Source organism: Vombatus ursinus, unplaced genomic scaffold (assembly GCF_900497805.2).
Source record: "Vombatus ursinus unplaced genomic scaffold, bare-nosed wombat genome assembly UNPS02014935.1, whole genome shotgun sequence".
Lineage (NCBI taxonomy): Eukaryota > Metazoa > Chordata > Mammalia > Diprotodontia > Vombatidae > Vombatus > Vombatus ursinus.
Genome location: NW_020954713.1, coordinates 4,729,872 through 4,742,660, shown reverse-complemented (window position 1 = coordinate 4,742,660; position 12,789 = coordinate 4,729,872). Strand labels below are relative to the sequence as shown.

The 12,789-nt window shown below is 36.6% G+C and overlaps 1 protein-coding gene across 1 annotated transcript in view; it reads left to right on the top strand.

Moving 5' to 3' along the window:
• EP400 (E1A binding protein p400) overlaps positions 1-12,789 on the top strand; it is a 141,611-nt gene that overhangs the window by 46,605 nt on the left and 82,217 nt on the right. Inside the window, exons 8-12 of the mRNA XM_027844122.1 lie at positions 2,110-2,295; positions 3,287-3,427; positions 4,383-4,461; positions 11,082-11,131; positions 11,598-11,655. Of these exons, the coding sequence (XP_027699923.1) occupies positions 2,110-2,295; positions 3,287-3,427; positions 4,383-4,461; positions 11,082-11,131; positions 11,598-11,655 (514 nt within the window). The remainder of the gene's footprint in view (positions 1-2,109; positions 2,296-3,286; positions 3,428-4,382; positions 4,462-11,081; positions 11,132-11,597; positions 11,656-12,789) is intronic.

Genomic DNA, 12,789 nt, shown 5'->3' with positions numbered 1-12,789 from the left:
CAGCTTTTTTTGTGAAGAGGTGCTGGGGTTTTTAGTGGTTGGCATGTTCAGTATGATCTGGCAATGTGATTATGGCAAATAAGCTAATGCTATCTTATACTGCATCAGGAAAGCTAAAATGTACGGGGAAGTAGTCACCATGCTTTAGTCTTAACTGGGCACTGTATCTTAGGTATCAACACACTGGAGTGTGGTACCCCATGAGAATGAAAAGACTGGAGAGTATCACATGGGGGCTTTTAAAAAAATTGACAATATTTACCATGTAGAAGAGATAGCTTGGGGGTGACAACAGTTGTCTTCAAATATTTGAAGGCCAGCAGTGGAGAAGGACGAGATTTGTTTGGCTTGAACCTAGCTTACTGACTTAGGATCAGGTCTAGTGGGTGGAGGTTGCCATGAGGTGATTTAGGATTGAAGTAAAGAAAAACTTCTTAAGAACTAGGGCTGCCTTTAATAGCACTTCTAGGGCTGTATCCCAAAGTTATACAAATGGGAAAAGGACTCACATGTACAAAAATATTTATAGCAGCTCTTTCTGTGGTGGCTAAGAATTGGAAATTGAGGGGATGCCCATCAGCTAGAGAATGGCTGAACAAGTTGTGGTATATGAATGTAATGGAATACTATTGTGCTATAAGAAATGATGAGCAGGTGGGCTTCAGAAAAACTTGGAAAGACTTGGATGGACTTTTGCTGAGTGAAGTGAGCAGAACCAGGAGAATGTTGTACACAATAACAGCCACAGTGTGCGATGACTAACTTTGATACTTAGCTCTTCTCAGCAATGCAAGGATCTAAGACATCTCTAAAAGTCTCATGATGGAAAATGCTATCCATATCCAAAGAAAGAACTATGGAGTTTGAATGCAGATTGAAGCATACTATTTGCTCTTTTTTTTCTTCTGTTTTGTTTTGTTTCCTCTTTCTTGTGGTTCTCTCTGTTGGTTCTAATTCTTCCTTGCACCATGACTAATATGAAAATATGTTTAATAGGAATGTATATGTATAGCCTATATCAGATTGTATGCCATCTTGGGGAGGGTGGTGGGGAGGGAAGGGGAGAAAAATTTTAAACTCAAAAGCTTATGGAAGTGATTGTTGATAAATCAAAATAAATTAATTAAAAAAAAAAGAACTAGGGCTGTCTGAAGGTGTGATGGCCTTAGGTTGATAGTGGGTTACTGTTCATTGGAGGCTTTTGAGAAGATACTGGATGATGCCCTATTTGGAAATATTTGTAGAAGGGCTTCTTGTTCAAGTAATGTGTTGGACTAGATGAAAATCTCTTTCAATTCAAAGATTCTGAGATCCTGTTTTCCTTCTGTGAGTTTGCAAACTTGTTGAGGGTAGGTTTTGTCTTATTTAACTTTTGTCCCTGGTATGTAGCACAGTGTCTCACCCATAATAGTTACTTGGTAGATATTTCTTGAATTTGAGTTGAGGGATGTTAGGGATATGAGAGACACTAGTGAGGTTGAATTCATAAGACTTAGTAGCTTAGCTGAACATTAGAAGCAAAGGGGACAAAACTGAATGAGCCCATTATTCTTTTCTAAAATTATGCTCCTACTTCTAACTTTACTATTTCTGTTAAGCTGATGTGCTTCTTTTTAAACATCCTAAATTAGAGGTATCTCTAGGACATCTCGGTTGAGATGTCTCTTAGGCAGTTGGAAATTAGATTTGGATTATCCATATGGAGGTCATAGTTGAAACTACAGGAATTGCATGAGAATATATGAGGTCATTGAAGTTTTGATGTATAGAGGGAATAGAGCTAGGCCAACTCTTTTGGGAAACACATATATTAAAGGGTTAGGAAAAGGAAAGGGAGTCTCTTCTGGCTATTCCAGTTCATGTTGATGTCAGTGTCTGTTAATGTTCTCTGAACTTCTATGGTACTTGATCAATACTGTGCAATTTGACAGTTGATTTTATACCGAGTTGAATTGTCTTTTGGTTGTTTTCATGTCTAGAAGTCTTATCTCCCTCCCCCTCTCCCCCAAATTATAAGGGGACTATGTTTTCTATTACTTTTGAATCTTCCTAGGTCTGACGTGTGCTCAGTAGATATCGAATAAATACTTATTGACCTGATTTTTCTAGGAAACCCAAATCCATCAGAGAATATCAGAATTGAGAAAGGAAGGTCTGTGGTCTCTTAGACGCTTGCCAAAACTTCAGGAGGCCCCACGACCAAAGTCTCACTGGGATTATCTCTTAGAAGAGATGCAGTGGATGGCAACAGACTTTGCACAAGAGAGGAGGTGGAAAATGGCAGCTGCAAAGAAGGTAGGTTTGTAATATAGGCAGTCCATTTTTTACTGATGGGCTGTGTTGCAGAATTTAATTTATGATTTCACAGAATTGGTATTTGGAAGGCATTTTTCTATATAAACGATGTTACATGTGATGATTAGGTTCTCAGAGCAGTTCACAAAAGCAGTTCATAAAAAGAGATATATATATATATATCTCTTGATATATATATTACTATAGTCCTTAAAAACTAGGACCATTTTTCTATGGGAAATTTTGTTAAAGAGTGCAAAGCTGGGATGTCAGGAATTTTTTACCACACTATAGCCCTGGTAGCAGAATTTGAACCTATTAGAGATACAAAGACCTGACTGGACTGCCCTTGAATAGGTACATAAAGGACTTGGCTTCAAAGAATGGCTATAGTAGGCATCCTAGTAGAGGACGTGGCAGTCAGGGAATTCTTGGGTCAGAGTGAAAACGGGGTTGCCTGGGGAGGTTGGAGATGGCGCTCAGTAGATAGAAGGTCCAGAGAACAGATAGAAGCTGGGACCTGCTAACTGCTGTGGAATTTACAGCTCTTCCTTCTTTCCCTTTCCCCCTCACTTTACCATTGCCCATTCTGTCACCTTCTGTGTTGTAAGGAGGTGTTGGGTTTGGGGAGAAGGAAGAATCTGAAGGAGCATAGGAAGGAACAAAGTAGATTTACTGTGGCCACAACTTTAAGTAGCCACTGATAGAGGATTTCCAGAAGTCTATTCATTTTGTACATTGCATATTTACATACATTTTGCTCCTTATATCAATCAGTATATATGAATTGCATAAGTATAAAAGGGGATAATTTGGACCTACAATATAGAATATTTAATATTTCAACCAAATGTATTTCAGCATCTGATTTTTAAAATTTCATTGTCCAGTTACTAGTGTTAAAAGTAGATATGTGTGTTTGACTTGGGGTATTTTTTCCTCCAATGTGAGACAGTGCAAAGTTTAAAATTTGAATATTTTCACTTAATAGCTTGTCAGAACTGCAGCTCGTTATCATGAGGAAAAGAAGCTTCATGAAGAAAGAGGAAAGAAAGAGGAACAGAACCGATTAAGACGTATAGCTGCTTTAACTGCTAGAGAAATAGAATATTTCTGGTCAAATATTGAACAGGTAATATTGACCTGCTAGTGTAAATTTTCATTTCTCTGTAAGGAATTTGTATGACCTTTTGAGCCTTGCACTTAAATAGAATTTTTATTTTAAAATGTTGATAGTTTAGAGAGAATTTTTTTGCTAAGACCAATAAATCATCTTGTATTACTTAATAATGTAAATAAATAAAAGTGCTTATACCTTTTCTCCTCTTTTTTAAAAAATAATATTGACTTGTTTGATGGAGTTAAGCATTTCTTTTGCTGTCTTCATGATGTTTTGGAATAGTAATGTTTGCCTTCAAAGAGGAAAATCAGGATCTTTTTGGGAAATAATACTTATTTTTGGTGAGGTAGTGTGTTGTTGTAGAAGGAGTACTAGATTGAGAGTCTGAGGACCTGGATTAGGGATGATCCTAGGTCATTATTTGCTAGCTGGATGACCGTGATCAAATCACATGCCCTATTGACCTCTGCTTGTTCATCGAAAGAAAATGCCTCATAGACTGTGGTGAAGCAAGACTCTTTTTAAGTCCCAAGTAGCATCATAAATGTAAATTGTTACTATTACTGGAGTCTTTGAGGGACACCAAGAAAGCCCAAACATTATTTTAGCATCTATCTGTACAAAAATCCCTTTTTCATTTTTTATCCCTGGTGCCTTTCATATAGTTGGTACTTTATAAAATGTTTGTTGAGTTGAATTTCATTACTGTGGTTTTTCTGATTCTTCTTTCATCTTCTGTCCCAGTAAAATCAAATAAGGATGTAAATATATAATTAAATCCAAACAAATGAAAAAATAGCAAATTGAGAATTTCTAATTAGTTATTTAGAATAGAAAAGAAGCCTATATTTGGGGTATCATTTTTTTGTGTTTATAAAAGTTTTTCCTATGTTTTGTTCTAAATCTTCTTGTTTGTAGTTAAAGACCTTAGTGCTTTGTTCATTTATTTGACCATTTATTGTTTTAGGTTGTAGAAATAAAACTGCAAGTTGAATTGGAGGAGAAAAGGAAGAAAGCCTTAAATTTACAGAAACCATCCAAAAGAGGTACAGTGTCTTTTAATTCTTTTTTTTTGTTTTTATTTCCCTGTAATACAAACCAACATTCTTTGTCATTCTGGAGCTGCTGAGCTAGAGCATACAGTGCAAATGCTATAGGTAAATTTCTTTAATTTGTATTCCAGTAATTCAGAATTTGAAGTAACCAAGACGGAGAGTTGAGGCATAGCTTTACCTGAAGTCGAGCCTGGGTCAGGAGAGGGGAGTCACAGCTAGAGGAGAATTGCTTGGATAATCGAGTGGGGTCATTTGTAAACGTATGCTAATTATTTGTAAGATGGGCTTCAGTTTATTGCTCTGTGAAGATGAGTTTCCTGATTGGGAATAGGGATTTTTGGCTTACTTAAGAGGAAAACCAAATATGTTTTGTAGATCTTATAAAACTATTTTATCACCCTTTTGAATACAATTTGTTAATTATTAATGAATCTTAGAGACTTATTTTTAAGAAATAAAGTTTCATGTGAACTGTTATTTAACTTCAGACTTAAAAAATATTCTTCACAATTTAGACTTTTCTGTAATTCTTATTAGATTTCCTGCTCCCTGGTCTGTTTCCACTAAATCTGTATTAGTGAAGTTTTAATGTGTTATCGTATTACAGTTCTGTGGTGCTAATAGTCTTATGATTTTTTGTGATTAACGTATTTATTGCTGAAGTAGTTTTTTTTTTTTACTTTTCAATCTTGAAGTCTATGAATGCATTCTTCCAAGTCTTTTTCAAAGTATTGATAAGTGATTCTTAATGCATTAGGAAGCAGGTTTTATTTGTGAACTTTAGGAACTCATTCAGTCGGTTGATTGACAAGAATTTATTACGTGTCTGCTGTGGAAGAGACGATCTTTTGGAGGGAGCTTAAGACGTCTCCAGGACATCCAGTTTGAATTATCCAATAAGCACTTGGTGATGTGGGTCTAAAGGGCAGGGAAGCAGCTGAGGTCTTAGGGTCCACTGCCCAGAGATTTTAGTTAAACCCAGGATAGCTGAAGAGGTTACCGGGAGAGCACAGAGGGTGAAGAACAGCTGCTTTTGTTACCATATCATTTCCTGGGATTCTGCCGTCTTGAGAGATTTAGTCTCTGCATCTAGAGCTGGACTCACTCTCTGAACCTTAGAATTCTCTAGCTTAGTTTAACCTGCCATTGGACTGGTATTAGAGAAGCCCTAGGTGTACGGAGCTTGGTTTAGGTTTGTAGAGCTGGGAAAGGATATGAGAGACCACCCTGGGCTTAAAGTGCCAGGAGATTCATATAGGGTTATAGGTGAGGTAGAAGTCTGGCTTTATTTTTCTTCTTTTTGAATGTAATATGTATTTGGTGAATTTACATGTGAGTTCATTTACAAAAGAAAAGTTACAGACAAATGTAGCTTTCAGTGCAGTTTCAAATATTTTAAGAACAGGCAACAGTCTGTGAAGATTTGGAATGATAATATTGAATGGCACCTGCATCATTTTCCTTTGTGTGGTTTTTTTTCTACCCCTCCCCAGGGGGAGGAAGGGAGAAGCTTGGGAGAAGAGTAGAAGAAAATGTCAGTGTCAATGAAAATAAGGCCATGCAAATAAAAACACTTTTAGAGAATCAAAGGAATTTTAAGTTGGGGGTAAGTAACCCTCCTGAAGTTAGCAGTGGTTGTCCTGGAAGGTGCATAATTTAAAGACTAAAAATGGAGAGAGAGCCCTTAGATCTGAACTGTCACTGTCCTGGTTGTCAAAACATTTTCATTTCCCAATTTGCTACCGTTAGACCCATGATCTCCTCCTAAAGCCAGAAGTTACTACCCCTGCTATGAAAAAGGGACCGATCTTATAGATACTACAAAGGTAGTGTTTGTGCTGACAAAGTTTATTTGGTTTCAGAAGTATAAGTACCCAGTGAATGCTGGCCCTTTGGATAAGCAGCATCTCCTCACCCCAGACCCTGTACACTAACAAGATTTTAGTTACCCAGAGGAATGGCATAAGGCCCTAATATATTGTGGTATGTATTGTCTAAGGCTCAGGCTTAGTGAGACACTATCCAATGGTGGCTGGCTTTTTTAGGATTCTTATGCATATGTACATTATTTTTTATTTTAAAAATTATATATATATCTATTTTTTTTCAATCTGCAAAGACCTCCCTTCTCACCCTCCCACCTCAATCTACCCCCTTACCCCCACCACCATTGAGAATAAAATAAAAACAAAATCTCTGTTACAATAATTATGTATAATCAAGCTAAACAAATTTCTGCATTGGCCATTTCAAAAAAAATTATGTCTCATTCTGTACTCTTTGAGTTCTTCACTTCTCATTGGAAGGTGGATAGTGTGTTTTAAAATTTTTTTTGGAATTATGGTTGGTCATTACCCTAATCCGAGTTCCTAAGTCTTTCCTAAAGACTTAATTGTCTTTACCCTATTGTTGGCTTTGTATAAATTCTTTTGACTCTGTTCAGTTTACTCTACACCAGTTCATAGAAGTCTTCCCAAGTTAATCTGAAACCGTCTTTTTTTAGGGCATCTATTTTTTAATTTTTTTAAGTTAAATTTATTTATTTGTTTTTAGTTTTCAACATTCACTTCTCTAAGATTTTGAATTCTAAATTTTTACCCCATCCCTCAACTCCCTGCTCCCCAAGATGGCATGCATAGGCTGTACGTGTGCAATCATATTAAACATATTTCCACATTAGTCATGTTGAAAAGAATCAGAAGAAAAGAGAAAAATCATGAGAAAGAAAAAACAGCAAAAAAGAGCAAATAGTATGCTTTGATCTGCTTTCAGACTCCATAGTTCTTTCTCTGGATGTGGATAGCATTTTCCATCATGTGTCTTTTGGAATTGTCTTAGATCCTTGCATTGCTGAGAAGAGCTAAGTCTAACAAAGTTGATCATCGCATAGTGTTGCTGTTACTGTATACAGTGTTCTCCTGGTTATGCTCACTTCACTCAGCATCTCTTCATATAAGTCTTTCCAGGTTTTTCTGAAATCTGCCTGCTCACCATTTCTTATGGAACAGTAGTATTCCATTACATTCATATACCACAACTTACTCAGCCATTCCCCAATTGATGAGCATCTCCTCAATTTCCAATTCTTTGCCACCACAAAAAGAGCTGCTGTAAATATTTTTGTATATATGGGTCCTTTTCCCTTTTTTGTGATCCCTTTGGGATACAGACCTGAGAGTGGTAATGCTGAGTCAAAGGGCATACACAGTATTATAGCCCTTTGGGCACAGTTCCAAATTGCTCTCCAGAATGGTTTTCCCACGTCTTCTCCAACATTTATCATTTTCCTGTTTTGTCATGTTAGCCAATTTGATAGGTGTGATGTGGTATCTCAGAGTTGTTTTAATTTGCATTTCTCTAATCAATAGTGATTTAGAGCACTTTTTTGTATGACTATAGATGGCTTTAATTTCTTCACCTGAAAATTGCCTGTTCATATCCTTTGACCTTTTATTAATTGGGTAATCACTTGTGTTCTTACAAATTTGATTCAGTTCTCTATATATTTTAGAAATGAGGTCTTTATCTCTCTAATTTATTCTTCTTTTTTTTTTTTAGTGATTGAATGGCTATTTTTAAATATATTTTTCATTTATTTATTTTTAGTTTTCATCATTCACTTCCATAAGATTTTGAGTTCTAAGTTTTCTCCCCTTTTCCCCTGTCCCCTCCCTGAAACCGTCTTCTTTATCATTTCTTATGACATAATAGTATTCCATCTCATTTGTATACTATAACTGGTTCAGCCATTCACCACGTATACCCCCTTAGATTTCTGTTCTTTGCTGCCTTAAAAAGAGCTATAAATATTTTTGTACATCCTTAGTTTTGTTTTTCTTTTTCGTAGGGCTAATACTTCCCCTAATCTACCCTCCCTTTAATTTCCCTTTCTTCCTTCTCCGCCTATTTTCCCTGTTGAAGAAATGTATCTTTTTACCCAGCTCTGTGTGTGTATGTTCTTCCTTTATCTAGTTCAAATCAAAATGAAGTTCAGGTGTCAACTTCTCCCTCACCCCTTCTCCTTGTTTGTACAAATGTCTACTTGCACGTCCTGATTATGTGAGATAATTCTCTCCCTGCCTCCCATCCTCCCCCATATTCCTTCTTCTCTTCTCATTCATAGAACCACTTCTAGACCTTGTCTGATTAGACTGTGTCTGTGATCCTTGATGATGATAGGGTTCAGAGAGGACTCATGTATCATTTCTTCATATTAGAATGTAAGCAATTTATCCTTGTTTAGTCCCCTATGGTTGTTCATTCATGTTCACTTTTTTTTTTTGGCAAGACAATTGGAGTTAAGTGACTTGCCCAGGGTCACACAGCTGGTAAGTGTCAAGTGTGGTCTGAGGCCGAACTTAAACTCATGTCCTCCTGAGTCCAGGGCTGGTGCTCTATCCACTGCACCACCTAGCTGCCCTTCATGTTTACCTTTTTAATGTTTCTCTTAACTCCTGTATTTGTACTTCAAAGTTTCTACACAGCTCTGATCTTTTCATCAGGAATACTTGGAAGTCATCTTTTTCGTTAAAGGTCCCTATATCATTATGCTCAGTTTTTCTTGGCTACAAGTCTATAACCTTTGCCTTCTGGAAATTTTGTGTTCCTCCTTCTTTGTATATTTGTAGTGTTGGCTCCAAAATTATGTGTGATTCTTACTGTGGTTCCTTGATACTCTTTTTTTGAGGCAGTTGGGGTAAGTGTCTGAGGCTGGATTTGAACTCAGGTCATCCTGACTCTAGGACCAATGCTGTGGCCACAGCACCACCTAACTGTCCTTGATACTTCTTTTCAGCTGCTTTCAGTATTTTTTCTTTGATCTACAATCTCTGGATTTTGACTGTGATGTTCCTGAGAGTTTTCATTTTGGGGTTTCATTGGGGAGGGAATTGATGGATTCTTTCTATTTCTGCTTTGCTCCTTCATTCTAAGAGATCCAGGAAGTTTTCTTTGGAAATTTTTTGAAATATGATGTTTTGACTCTGTTTTTGGTCATAGTGTTTAGGTAGTCCAGTGATTCTTAAATTTTTTTCTCTTTGATCTATTTTCCAGATCCATTTTTGCTCTGAGATGTCTTAAATTTTCTTCTATTTTTTCAGTCTTTTGACTTTATTTTAATATTTCTTGGAGTCATTGGCTTGGAGTCATTGGCCTCTGTTTGGCCCATTCTAATTTTCAGGGAGTTTATTGCTCGTTCAAGGTTTTGCACGTCTTGTGCTGAGCTATTAATTTCCTTTTTTAATTCTTCTATAGCTTTCATTTCCCCCCCCGCCAAGTTTTCCTCTTGTACTCTCATTTCATTGATAAAAACTTTTTTAAAAATTCTTTTAAAAAACTCTTGATTCTCCTCTTCCAGGAATTCTATTTGAATTTTTTTTTCTCTGGGCCTTCATTTGTAGATATTTTGGAATCACTCTCTGCTTCTGGGTTTGTGTTTTGAGTGTTCCTGTCATCATAATAGCTTCTAATGATGGTATTCTATTTTTGTTTTCTCTTTTTTCCTGTCTACTTCTAGACTTCAGACTTGATATTAGGGCTGGGTTCTATGTGCTCCTGGAGGGCTGGTCTGGGTTCTTTCTGTTGCTGCTTTCTTGGAATATTGACTGTTTCATTGTTCCAGGTTCTCTGGTTCAGCTCACGCTGGGGACCTATAAGTTTTCAGTGTTCCCAAAGTGGTCTGATTCATGTACCCCTAGTCTGAGCTCTGGGTTCCTGACCTGGGTTTGGGTCTGCAATAGTCTGCTTAGTCAGGTGGAAGGCTCTGCTGGTTCAGAGTGACAGAACTGTGTAGGTTCCTCTTTGGCCTGGGATTCTTGCCCTGGTTATTTCTCCATAGGTTTCAGATTTGAGTAGATGCTGGAACTGAGACCTTCCACTCTCCTGCACTGGTGCTGCTTGCTTCTGAACTTTCTCCTTGCTCTATACATAGGCTAAGACCAGGGACTGCTCTTTACCTTAGAACCTAAGCCTCTTCCTTAGTATACCTGGATTTGTGACCCAGAACTCTGTAGTGGGCAACAGGGCTGCTAGTTGGCACCCACTCCCTATATGTTTGTTCCCTGGTGTGCACCATAGGGCATAGCCTTTCTTTTTCTGTTGTACAATGTGTGGTTGCTTCACCTACACCTGATCTCTAGTGTCCATAGACCTCTTTGTTTCCTTTTGTTGACCCAGGCTGGAAAAATGACTCACTGTGACTTCTTTTTGAATTTCTCCATCAGGATTCATCTTGGTACACTTTGTAGATCTGTTTGGAGAAGTTTTGTCTATTGGGGAGCTCTCTTTACTCCTTCCTGCCACTCCATCATCTAACTCTGCCTCTGCATATGTATTTTAAAACTGTTTACATATGTTGATAGATTATAAGAGGTATCTTAAGAGACTTAATGTCGTGACTGTGGGTTATGTTTGTCTTTGGTCGCTAGGATGGATTGGGCAAGAATTACCTATGCTTATTCTTTTTCGTACCTAGAAAGGGGTAATTAGGACTGAGAATTAGCTATATTGAGAGGTTCTGAATCTTACATGGTTAGCATCATCTCAATTACTATTTTAATGTATTAGTTTAAATATTTATTATTAAAAACCTAATATATTGCATTTGTTTTCAGGGAAAGATTCAAGGCCTAAGGGGCTTCATGCTTTCCCAGAGCATTTTATGGTGAGTTTAGAATTGCTTCATTTGTGTAAAAAGAACAGAAAAAACTCCCTCCAAATAAAAAAGCAAGAATAATGTGATTAATACTTGTTCTAATAAAATTATGTTTTGTTTTTACACTTTTTACTGAAGATATACAAATAATATTGCTTCAGTAAATTTTTATAAGCATCCAACTCAGCTAAACCTGAGAATTTAATATGATAATTTTGGGCTGTCATGGTTGCTAACTTGGGAACTTTGGAAGGGAAAACTCTGGTACCCAAGAAATTGTGAATAAACTGAGTTGAATAGAATTTTTAACCCTGTACATGGCATAATCATCTTTGTGCCAGTTTTTACAAGTGAAGGCGGTTGGGACGATGGTCAAAGACCTCAAATGCTATAGTTCTAAACAGTGTAACTTACTAAAACATTATGTTCTGTATTTATAGGTGTAGTGTTTATGACATTTTTCTTTACTGTTTAGGACTCTGGAATATGTGGAAGAAAAATAAAAGTTAGTACGTCCTTAACTGATGATGAAGGTCTGTATCTTTTTTTTTTTCTTCAAAAGATGCCAGCTACAGAATGTCCTAAAAGCAGTTGTTTTTAATAGCTTAAAACTGCACAAAGACTCTTGGGACATTCTATTTATTGTCTGTCTCTAAGCCTTTTCTTGAATGCTACTACTTAAGAGAATTAAGTCGGTGTATACATTAATTATTTGCGGTTTTATTAAAAATTTTATTTTTTTTTTGATACCACATCACTTTCCAATAGTTTGGCCAAAATAACTTGCATCAACAGCAAAACAAAATTGATATGATACAGTGATCACAATTTTTAAAAAGTAAAATAAATGTTTTATTAGTGTCCTTTTATGTTGCTATCACTTCCTAATGACTACCTCCTCAATGAACCTTCCCTTGAAAAAAAAAAAGAAATTTAGTTAAGCTAATCCAGTGTGTGCAGTATCTGGGTCTGATGTTGGCTCAATTCCCACTTGACCTCTCCCATCCATGTCTCTGTTGCTGGCAGGAAGGCCTATTTTCCCATCATAGTTCACTGATGCCTCAGTTAGTCATTCCATGGACCCAGAGTTCTTATATTTTGTATTACATTCTTGTTGTTAATCTATAAATTGTTCTTCTCTGTCCACTCATATCAATATGTATAATTTCATACAAGACCTCCCAGGTTTCCTTGAACTCTTCATATTTTTTGTGTCTTAGCAGTAGAGTAGTATACATTATATTCATATTCCACAGTTTGTTTGCAATGATTACAATTATCAGAGTTATATAATATTCCTTTCTGTTGGAAGGAAAGAAGTTAAACTTGAATTTTAATTTTATTATTTTAAACTCATTTGGGAATAAATTTAGGCCTGTCTAAATCACATGTATTTAGCTCCATAAATTTTGTATTTTAGTAGGGAGGGAATAAGCATTTATACAGTGCCTACTATGTGCCATGCACTGTGCTAAGGACATTTTACAAATATTATCTCATGTGATCCTCACAACAGTACTGTGAGAATTATTCCTGCTGTTATTATTTCCATTTTACAGTTGAGAAAACTGAGGCAAACAGAGGTTAAGGTGGCTCACCCAGGGTCACAGCTTACATAGCTAGTAAGTATCTGAGGCCAGATTTGAACTCAAGACTTCCTTACTCCA